The sequence below is a fragment of the Gopherus flavomarginatus genome, chromosome 6 (genome assembly GCF_025201925.1).
Source record: "Gopherus flavomarginatus isolate rGopFla2 chromosome 6, rGopFla2.mat.asm, whole genome shotgun sequence".
Taxonomy (NCBI): domain Eukaryota; kingdom Metazoa; phylum Chordata; order Testudines; family Testudinidae; genus Gopherus; species Gopherus flavomarginatus.
In genome coordinates, this window is record NC_066622.1 from 29,760,883 (window position 1) to 29,772,348 (window position 11,466).

The 11,466-nt window shown below is 55.1% G+C and overlaps 1 protein-coding gene across 1 annotated transcript; it reads left to right on the plus strand.

Moving 5' to 3' along the window:
- Positions 1–403: 403 nt before the first annotated feature.
- YIF1A (Yip1 interacting factor homolog A, membrane trafficking protein) lies at positions 404–7,385 on the plus strand. The gene is given in 10 exon segments (XM_050959203.1): positions 404–440; positions 443–553; positions 556–639; positions 1,719–1,936; positions 2,632–2,736; positions 3,119–3,197; positions 3,598–3,655; positions 4,091–4,246; positions 4,923–5,016; positions 5,601–7,385. Coding segments are annotated over 10 exon segments (1,083 nt in total). The 5' UTR covers positions 404–418; the 3' UTR covers positions 5,757–7,385.
- Positions 7,386–11,466: the final 4,081 nt, after the last annotated feature.

An 11,466-nucleotide genomic window follows, 5' to 3' on the forward strand; every position in this document is an offset into this window, starting at 1 on the left:
AGGCCAGGGACACTTAATAAATAGTGTGTAATAAGCATGTCATAAAAACAAATTTTATATTTCCAAAATCACTGCTTTTATAATTCATACTCAGGCAAATGAGACAATCCCAGGAAATATTCATTTTTAGGAGGGGGTTTGGGAAACTTGACATTTTAGTGAAAGGGGTTCACAGGTTCTTAGAGTTTGGGAACCACTGATCTAGTATGAAGAGCCCTGGCTGAGCTACTCCCTCGCCCGACCCACTTGCCCCTTCACAGCTGCTCGCCCCCGCCGTCACCCCCACCCCATACTCCAGGCATTTAGAGCTTCAGCTGCAGTAAATACGCATGCGCCACCCCCTGGTGCCACACATCCCATCCTCTGACTTCTCACTGGAACAACTGGCTCTCGATTGATCTCTCCTGAACCAATCAGCATGACCGTTTGGCCAATCCACGTGGCCGGCGGCCAATCGGAACTGGGGAGCGTCTGGCCGGGGACGTGGCCGCTGCCGGGTCTCAGGGGCCGGTCCGGGGCGCCCGCAGCGAACGAAGGGCCCGTGAAAGCGCCCGGTGGCCCGCAGCTCATTGTTATTCATACCCACAAAGCCCCGCGCTGAGCGCGCCATGGCCTATCACCAGGGCTACGGGGGGCAAGGTGAGTGCGGGGGGGGCTGCGGGGCCTGTTCGCCCCGGGTCTCCGCGCCCAGCCGCTGCTGCCTCGGGGGGCCCCTGCCAGGCTGGTGTCGCCTCGGGGCCTCCGGCCGCCCCCAGGCTCTGGGTGTCGGGTTCCCGCGGCTCTTGGCTCCCGTGGGCAGCTGTGGGGGCCGGACCCCAGCGGGGACTCGGGCGAGGCCCCCCGGCTGGCTCCGGGTCTCTCCGGTTCCGGGATCGGCTGGCAGCTCCCGGGGGCAGGGCGCCCCCGTGTGGTTGGGGGGCGGCGCCTGGTGTAACGGGGCTCGGGCCCCCTGGCCCTATCCAGGGCCCTGCATGAGCGGGGGGGGGGGGATCCCAGGGCCAGGCCCTTGTGGGGAGGGGCGATGCCAAGGGCCAGGCCTGCTGTGATGTGGCGGGAGTTGCGGTGACACAGTAGCATTGCCCCCCCCCCCCCAAGTCAGGAAGACAAGACCAGCGTGGCCCCGTTTCCCAGTTGCATCCCATTCTCCCCTCCCCACGAAGGTACTTGGACACCAGGAATAAGTCTTGATGGGCCCTTTGATAAGCTGAACAGCTGGAGCTCTTAGAGGAGAGACTTTACTCTTCAGCCCCCAAGTCACTTTGACGGCTCCTTTCTGCACCTCTTCAGGTTTTCAACCTGTGGCCCCAGAACCAGATGCCCTGTTGCATTAAGGGTCTATCTACCCAGTGCCGTATGCTCCTACGTACACCTACTCTGGTCAGGTCACAGATTGGGTGACTCCCAAGGGTCACCGTAGTCCTTATTGCCACAACGTGGCACTGGGAGCTCATGGTCAGTTGCTTGTCTGCTTTGACCCCTGGATCCTGTCCAGAGTCACTGCTCTCCAGGAGACAGTCCCAGCTCCGTCAGCACAGCCTGACCCCCTTGTTCTTAGATAGGTGGCCACGTTTGGCTGTATTAAAATATAGTGTGTCTGAATGGGCCCTGCTCCCCAATCGATTCAGCTTGCTTTGTATGATAGCCCTGTCCCAGTCACTGTTTACCAGTCTGCATGTTGTTTGCACATTTGATCAACATTGATTTTATATGTATTGCAGGCTCCAAGCACCGAGGCCGGGGCCCCCTGGTCCCTCCTGCCCCAGACCCCCACCAGCTCTTTGATGACACCAGTGCTGGTTTCCCACATGCACAAGGCACCCCTGCCTCAGGAATCGACATGGGCTTCAACACCCTCCTGGCTGACCCAATGGCTAATGTGGCTGTGGCCTATGGCTCCTCCATCGCCAGCCAGAGCAAGGACATTGTCCACAAGGAGGTATGGGAGGGACAGGACCCAGACCCCTGCACTGCTCAGGGCTAGAATGGGGGGGCTAGATAGATTGGGGATGCTGAATGCTCTGCAGCTTCTGGAGTCTGCATACCCTGCACCCCTATGGTGGGGAGAGTCCTCCTCTGCTCTGGCAGTACTCCCTCTGCAGGGCAGAAGGAACTGAGTCTCTGTGGCCCTTTCACAAAAGGGAGCACGGTCTGCTTGTTCAAGTGGGGGGTCTGGCCTGGATTCTTTTCCCAGCTCTGGGAGGGGAGTGGACCTTGGGGGCCAGAACTCCTGGGTTCTATACCTGGCTGTGGTAGGGGAGTGGGATCTAGTGGATTAGAGCAGGGATGGGCTGGGAGCCAGGACTCCAGGGTTCCCTTCCTGTCTCTTTGCCTCAGTTTCTTCTCTATAAATTGGATCTGGCCCCCACAGGAGAATGGGGAGATGTTGCTAATTGACTAGTGATGGGCTTTGTCCTGCCAGGATGCTCCAAGCACAGTAAGCCCCTGTCACACACATCCCATTTTGCCCAGTGCAGTAATCCCCTGGTGCAGCCTGGTGTGATAACCACCCCTGCCCCACCCAGTATGATTAATCCCCCATTATGCCCCATAGCACGACCCCCAGCTCTTCCCTGGCACAGTAACTCCCAAGTCCCCTTTCTGGTGTCATAACCCGTCTCTCTCCCTGCACAGATCCACAGGTTCATGTCAGTGAACAGACTCAAATATTTTTTTGCCGTGGACACTGCCTACGTGACCAAGAAGCTGGCGCTGCTGCTCTTCCCGTATGCACACCAGGTACGGGATGCCCTTGCCACACATCCTGATGCACAAGTTATGGGGTTTCAAAGCTGGCCGTGGGGTTGAGAGTCATGACTCCTGAGTTCTCTCCCCAGCTCTGGGAGGGGAATGGGATCAAGTGGGATATAGGAGCTTGGGTTGAGAGCCAGGACTTGTGAGTTCTATTTGAAATTCTGGGAGGAGATTGTGGTTTAGTGGGATACTGGGTAGGTGGGGAGGGGGTTTGCCTGGAAACCAGGACTCTTGGGTTCTAGTCTGGGTTCTGCCATTGGTTCAATTGCATGATGATGATGAGGTCTGTGCCTCAGTTTCCCCTGTTTAATGGATAAGGATCTGCGAGGCTTAGAGGCAATATCCAATCACTCTCCCTTCTCTTTAGAACTGGGAGGTTCGGTATAGCAGGGACACACCCCTGACGCCCCGGCAGGACATCAATGCACCAGACCTGTACATCCCCAGTGAGTATGGTCAAGCAAATAGTGATGTGGGGAGGGGCCTCTTCTCCTAGCCCAGATTAGTCAGGCCTGATGACCCTTGTCCTAGGACTGGTAGCTAGGGTCTAAGAGACCCCCTGTTTCTGTCTGTATCTAGTGAAAGAGAGAGCAGTTGGCAGGTGTCAGACAGAGAGAGAGAGAGAGAGGGTGTGGTGTGGATGTGGGGGTGCGTGAATGGGGATGAACTGGTGGGAGGGGTCAATGGACAGACTGTCCGGCCAATTAGGCAGACGGACAACGCTAGCACTGTCCCCTGGAAGGCTGATCCCCTCCCCTCACATTTCCTGTCCTGCCTGTGGGTTGCGTCTGCCCCTCCACCTCAGTGGAAGCACTAGCTCATGCTTCATCTGTGTGTCTATTTCAGGCATGGCCTTTATCACCTACATCCTGTTGGCCGGCATAGCCCTGGGCCTGCAGCAAAGGTGAGTCCTGCTTCCCTGGAGCCACCAAAACTGTGAGCCCACCTTTCCCCCCACAGGCTTTGTCAGAGGAGCTCTCCCCTCTCTGGCAGTGCTGACCCCAATGCCTTAGCGTGGTGGGTCCTTTTTTCCAGTGATTCCCAGGTGTGGAGGATCCCCCTGGTGTTTTCCTCAAAAGCTGAAGCGTGAACCCAGGTGTCCTCCTAGCCAAGTTCAAGATTGGGTGACTCTCTACCTGTCTCTAAATCCCTGTTACAGTTTCTGTCAGTTGCAGGATTCTCCCCTACTTCCTCTCTCAAACTCGGGTGTAGTTTTGCTGTGTGACCCCAGAGGTGGCTGTGTCTCAATGCCAGGCAAGGGATCCCTGTCTAAATAGCACCTGCACCCCACCCCAGTGGCAGAAGTGAAGGCTGATTTGCTGTCATGCTTCTCTGGCAGGTTCTCCCCGGAGGTGCTGGGCATGTGTGCCAGCACTGCCTTTGTGTGGGTCATTATCGAAGTCCTCGCCCTGCTCCTGAGTCTGTACCTAGTGACAGTGCAGAGTGACCTCACGCCCTTCGACCTGCTCGCTTACAGTGGGTACAAATATGTGGGGTGAGTCTGCGTGCAGGACAGCCCTGCTGCCACAAGCCAGCTGGGTGGGCAGCAGTGCCAGGCAGCTGCTGGAGAGGGGGGTTCGAGGCTACAAATGTGGGGCAGGGGTTACAATAAACTAGGCTGAAATGAAAATAATTTAATGAAAACAAAAAATTATTGTTGTCTACATTTTTAATGGGAAAATTTCAGGTTTTTTGGCGAAAATTTAAGTTCTGATAATATTTCAGTTTTGCTCAAAAATTTGTTGGGAAAACTGCTGTGCGTCATCATGGGAGTTATAGTCCAGGAGCCTCAAGCCCCCATTCTCCACTGTGTGCTAGTGTCCCTTGCACAGACTATATCTCCCCTGATGCACTAGTGGGGTGGGCCTTGGGGTCCTGCTGGAATGGGGGGCTGGACCGGGTGATGCTGGGGTGGGGTTGAGGGTTCTGCCAGGGTTGGGATGGCTGGATGGGGTGAAGCTGAGAGTGGGTCTGAGGTGTCCAGGTAGGACAGGGGGACTGGGTGGGGTGATACCGAGGGTGAGTCTGAGGGGTCCCACCAGGATGAGGAAGCAGGCTGCATGGCATGATGCTGGAGGAGGGAGGCTGGTGCATCTGTGCAGGGCGGGGAGAAGTGAGGAGCCCCCTCTCACTGCTTGGTCCTGCCCTCCCCTAATTTCTGTCTCCTCCAGGATGATCCTGGCTGTGCTGGGGGGGCTGCTCTTTGGCAGTGATGGGTACTATGTGGCCCTTGCCTGGACATCCTGTGCCCTCATGTACTTCCTGGTGAGTGTAAGGCCCAATATGGACACCTACAGCCTCGTACAGTAATCTCTAGGGACAGCCCCTATATAGACACGTAGAGCCCCCATGAATCCCTGGCGCCAGGCACCCAGGAATGGGGGTTGCTTCTCTACAGCAGCTGTAGCCCCTGTAACCTACAGGTTGGAGGTGCTTTGGAGTGGAGATGGGGAAGAGCCTCAGAAGTGAGCGAGGCCATGTTCCCCCTGGGCCGTTTGAGGCCATCCCAAGGGGTAGTCTCCAGTGCCTTGTCCCCACATGGTGGTATCTGCCAGTCCCAGCTGCAGGGCGGCAGGGGGCAGTAGCCTTTGAACATGAGGCATCGTGGGACTTGGTAATGGCTCCCTCAGCCACAGTAGCTACAATGTTCAACTCACTCTTTGGGGGCAGTGCAGAGGTGGGAACCTGGGCATGGGGCTGCATGAGGAGAGGAGTGGGGATGGGTAATTACCAGTTCATCCCCCATGTCTAATGCTGTCTCCCCACAGGAGAGATGGTGGCAGGGAGAGACAGGGCAGGTGGGTTACCGGGCCAGGCTCCCCCCTATATCTAATACTGTCTTTCCCCAGGCACGGTCCCTGCGAATGAAGCTGCACTCGTCCCTGGTGCCAGATGGGATGGGGCATCCCAGAGGCAGTGGGCGTGGTCAGACTTATGTCACCCTGGGGGCTGCTGCCTGCCAGCCACTCATCGTCTACTGGCTCACCTTCCACCTGGTCCGCTGAAATGGGGCAGCGTGGCACCCTGGGGGACAGCCCGTCCCAGACACATGGACTCCTAGGATGCCCCCAGACATTGAGGCACCCAGGGGACACATCCTCCAATGCACAGCTGCCGGGGACCATACACAACCTGAAGCATGGACATCTCAGACCCCCATGTGGGGCCTGGCAGCCAGGACTCCTGGGTTCTATCCCCAACTGGCTGGGTTATCTGAGGCATGTCCCTTCTCCTGCCTATGCCTCAGTTTCACCCTCACTTTGAAGGAGGGATGATAACACTAACCTGCACTCTGGGACTTCCCCAGCCACATCATGTTGGGTGCAGGGCCCTATCCCCTGCCTCCTTTCTGCTGGTGGGTATCTGGTCCCCCAGTCCCCTGGGATGAAAAGTACCCCAAAAAACAGTGTTTCCAGCATATCAGTGTTTTCCCGGAGAACTCCATCAAAACCCAACACTTGGGGAGAGGGAATAAAGAGTCCTGACTAACCAGCAGTCCGTGTGTCAGTGCTGGGCCATGGTGCTAGGGGGAGATGTGCAGCACGGAGTGGGGCAGTGGCCCAATAGGGGGCACTTTGCCCTTGTAGCCTTGGCCCTAGTGCCCAGGCATGGTACTAGGCGGGCTGTGTAGCAAGGTAGGGTCTCAGTAGGGGAGCATTCTACCCTTGCAGGCATTGTGGACCACCCTCTACACACAGCACTAGTACAGTGCCCCTCAATCCCAACCTGATGCCACTCTTCAATTTCTGTCCCAGTCATAGAACCATAGATCATATATCACAGAATCAGAGATGCATAGGGCCAGAAGAGAGATCTAGACCAGCCTGCTGCTCTGAGCAGGGCTGAGTACACCAGGGGTTGTTGGGATAATCTAGTCTGACCTCCTGTATGACACTGGCCTTGGGACTGCCCTGAATTAATTCCTGTTTGAACTAGAGCAGATATTTTGGAACAAATCCAGTTTCAATTTAAAAATTGCAATTGACAGAGAATCTACCACAATCCTTAGGAAGTTGTTCTATAGTTAATTATTAAATTGTTAAAAACGTGCCTTATTTCCAGTCTGACGTTGTCTAACTTCAACTTCCAGCCATTTGATCGTGTTAGACCTTTGTCTGCTAGATGGATGAGCCCACTGTTATCCAAGTGCTGTTCCCCAGTAGGTACTTCCAGAGTGCGACCAAGTAATCCCTTAGCTTTCTCTTTGTTAAGGTAAATAGATCAGGCCCCTGGAGTCTCTCACTAAGAGACATGTTCTCTAAGCCTTTAATCATTCTCGTGACTCTTCTCTGAGCCCTCCAATTTGTCAGCGTCCCTCTTGCATTGGGGCCACCAGAAATGGATGCAGGATTCCAGCAGCAGGTGCACCAGTGCCACCTATGGAAGTAACAGAGCCTCCCTTCTACTCAAGCCTCCCCTATTTATACATCCCAAGATTGCATTAGCCCTTTTGGCCACAGATTCATGTTGGGAGCTCACATTCAGCTGATTATCTATGATGACCCCCAAGCCCCTTTCAGAGTCACTGCCTTCCAGGATAGAGTCCCCCGTCCTGTAAGTGTAACCTACATTCTTTGTTTCTGTATGTGTAACTTCACATTTTGCCATATTAAATCACATTTTGGTTGTTTGCACACAGTTTACCAGCTCATTCTGTATCAGTGACCTGTCCTCTTCATTAGTCATTACTCCCATCTTTGTGTCATCTGCAAACTTTATCAGCAATTATTTTGTTTTCTTCCATGTCATTGCTAAAAATAATAAACAGGATAGGACCAAGCAGTGTGGCACCCAAGTAGAAACATATGCACCCAGCGATGATTCCCTGTTTACAAGTAAAATGTGAGATGGCTCAGTGAGCAAGTTTTTAATCCAGTTAATAACGTGTGCTGTGGTGATTTAGTATTGATCTGGTTTCTTAAGATATCCTGGGGTATCGTGGCAAATATCTTACAAAAGTGTAAGTGTTCAACATCAACACTCATCTCTGACTCTCACAAAAAAAATACCAAGTTAATTTGACAGGCTGTATTTTCCATAAACCTATGCTGATTGGCTTTAATTATACCACACTTCTTTATTGATTCAGTTCTGTTGTGTCAGTCATTCCATTATTGTGCCCTGGAGTAATGGAGGTGGGAGGTTCATTAGGGTCTGGTATCTTTACAGCTCAGGGTTGAGTGTTTGGCTGCAGGGAGCTTTGAACCCATGTGGGGGACAAGAGCAGGCCCTGCTCCCAACAGCGCGTAAAGTAGTCAGAAAAAGGAGTGGAGAGAGGGAGGATTTCATCTGTAATTTTCCACAGCTATTAAAGTGTCTGCCCCATCAAACTGCCCCTCCTTTCACCCCCTATTAACTCTAACCCCCCCCCTCTACACACAGACATACATACAGCTCCCTCCCTCCTGGGGGAAGAGCTCTGTCGCAGCTCTGATTGCTCGCTTATACCACAGGAGGTGGGGTGAGCAGCCAATCAGAGGCAGAGTGCAAGTGCCCAGCTGGAGTGGCAGAAGTTGTATTTGCTGCTGGGTCAGCACTTTAACCCTCATCTCCACTGTAGCCCAGGCCTGTTGTCACACAGGGTTGCTATGGTGAGGAGGGGAACAGACCAGGAGCTCTGGCTTATCCTGCCTTCAATGATGCTGACATTGTCATTCTGCTTCTTGCCACCAGGTGTCAGTGCCAACACACAGGGCCCTTTGCGCAGGGAAGCAGATGCTATTGAAGCCCCACAAACTTTCCTCAGCAGATGCCCTCTGTTATAGGGGTGCTGGAACCAGGCAGGGCCGGCTTTAGGAAGTACAGGGCCCAATTTGAACATTTTTGGCGGGGCCCAGGCAGGGATGACTAAAAAAAAAAAAAAAAAATGAAAAAAAAAGCCTTTAATTTCTTAGCAACCGGTACCCTATAAAAAGTTCTGATTTAAGGGATGTGCCACAGTATGTGTTTTTTGTACCAATAGGTTTACCATACGTCCATATTTTCCCAGGAGGAATTTTTAAAATTGAACCGCTATCCCAGGGCTCTGGGGGCTGTTTAAAGGGCCTGGGGCTCCCCTGCTTCTACCGCCCTGGCCCTTTAAATAGCCGCAGAAGCCCTGGGGAAGTGGCAGGGCTCCAGCGGCTATTTAAAGGGCCGGGGTGGTAGAAGTGATGGGAGCCCTGAACTATTTAAATAGCCCCCAGAGCCCCACAGCCCCACCCCAGGGCTCCAGCAGTGGGGCTCTGGTGGCAATTTAAAGGGCCTGGGGCTCCAGCCCCTGCTGGGAGCCCCAGGCCCTTTAAATTGCCCCCTGGGGAAGCCAGGCCGCCCCAGTACAGCGCACTGGCTAGGGCGTGGGGCCCCAATTCAGGGGAATTGGTTGAATGGGCCTAAAGCCGGCCCTGGAACCATGTGTACAGTGTTGGGGCGGGAGCTGAGAGCCACTGAACCAAACTGTAAACCCTGGATATGATGGAAACCACTTTAAGATGGGGGGGGCAGCACCCCAGTTCCAGCACCTATGCCCAGTTATAAGCCAGGGACCCGCCCCCCCCTGCATATGGCCTAGAGCAGCTGTAGCTTCCCATCCCAGCTCTGCCAGTGCTCCTCAATCCTGACCCACAGCCCCCTGCTAGCCCTGCCTTGGGCTTCCCGTTCTGTCTCAGGGTCTGCTAGTTAAGTGCTTAGCACCATCTTGCAACCACTCCCCTCCCCACTTCCCCCCCTCCCCCGCCTCCCAGCAATTCATGCTGCAATGCTGACCTCAGCAGGTGTGGGGAGGCACCTGGCTCTCCCGCTGGGCCCCCTTCCCCCCATCGTGAATCCAGCACCTCAGTCAGCATGGATGGCCGGGGGCAAGAGATATGCTTTACCCCTGACCCCTGCACTGTTTCCTGCCCCCCTCGCCCTGCTCCCCAACTCCCCCACCTGCCTCGCTCGCTGCTTCTGATGGCTCTGGAGGTTGCTGGCTCTTCTAATTAAGCAGAGATCTTGGATTGGGATGTGGGGATGGAGGTGGGGTGAAAGAGCTGTGAACTCCTCCCCGCCCCCTGAGCTGGGACTGGAATCCCACTGTCCTGACTCCCAGTTCTTCCCACTAACTCCATGGCCCCTCCCACAGCGAGGCCAAAAACCCAGCAGTCCTGACACCCAGCTCTAACCCCCCACCCCACACACACACAGACACGGCTGGCAGCCTTCCCAGCTCTAACCCTGACGCACCTTGCACAAGCACCATCACCCATGCCTGTGCCAGTGTGCCCAAAAGCCAGAACCCTCCCCCCAAGACGGGAAAGTCCCTGTAGTCCCTTCCCTGCCCCCACACCAGTCTCTTTCCCCTGCCCTGGCGCTGGATTGGCTCTGCTCCCCCTTCAGAGGGTAGGGGACACACACACGCACATTAACTATCCTGCTTTGTTTAATGAGGCAATGGAGTGAATCGAGGACAAATTCACGGGCATTGCAGGAGGTGTGTGTGTGGGGGGGGTGCTGACAACAGCCCCAGGGCAGGCAGCTGGGGTCCTGGCTGGAGATGGGGGCCACCTGGGGGGGGTGCGGGGGGGAGGGAGGGTCAGGTGGTAACTCACCTAAGAAGATTAAATCTATCAACACTGCAGCTCATGGCTAATGTGCTGGAGCAAGTAGGAAAGGTAGTGAGCACTGGCCGTTATGTAACAGCTCCCAGCCTGGGGGCTGGGCTCCTGCTGTTGCATTAACGCCCCCCCCCAACAGACACACACAACTCCCCAAAACGCTGCTGGGTCAGGGCTCAGTGCCAGGCAGGGTGGGGGAGAACACTATAAACAGCCCCAGCACGCCACCCCAGAGGCAGCTGCAGCTCACTGCCGGGCGAGGGAATCCTTGTATAAACAGCCTCGGTGCCCCACGCCAGAGGCAGCTGCAGCTCACTGCCGGCCGAGGGATCCCTAGCTACAGGGCTGTGATGGGCGCATTCCCAGCAGATCAGAGCCTGGGGGAAGTGGCTCTTTGCCAGTGCAGGGTTCCCGTTCTCGCTCACATTCTCTCCCTGGCAGCATAGTGACAAATTTGAGCTAAGACAGGAATTTCTCTGATGAAAAAATATTGGCTAAATGGGCCAGAAAACAGCAGCTGCTGATTATTCTCTAGCGCATCAAAGAGCTTTGCAGTCCTACAACTGCCCCAGGAGAGAATTTTACTGATCTCATTACAGAGGGGAAACATATCAGCAAAGTGGATCGGACCTAGGAATCCTGGCTAACAGCCGCTCCCCAAACCCCACTCCTCTCCCAGTGGAGTGACAGAGCCCTGCAGGCCTCATGCCCCCCCCCCCCCTTGCCCTGGCTCTAGAATGAACCCAGGAGTCCCTGCCCTAGGTTCCAGGAGTGTGGCTGTCCCTGGGCTGGCTAGTCCCATAGGGGCTGAGCTCCTTGCCTACACTGTGACTATGATCCACACCCGCCTGTCCCCGCACAGAAGCCAGCCCTGGGAGTGACGGCTCTCTGTGTGTGTGTGTGTGTGTGTGTGTGTGTGTGTGTGTGTGTGTGTGTGTGTGTGTGTGTGTGTGTGTGTGTGTGTGTGTGTGTGTGTGTGTGTGTGTGTGTGTGTGTGTGTGTGTGTGTGTGTGTGTGTGTGTGTGTGAGAGAGAGAGAGAGAGAGAGAGAGAGAGAGAGAGAGAGAGAGATGCAGGCTATGTATGAGGCTAGTTGGGGGGGAGCCTGTGGGCGGGGGCAGGGGTATGGACTGTCATGAAGG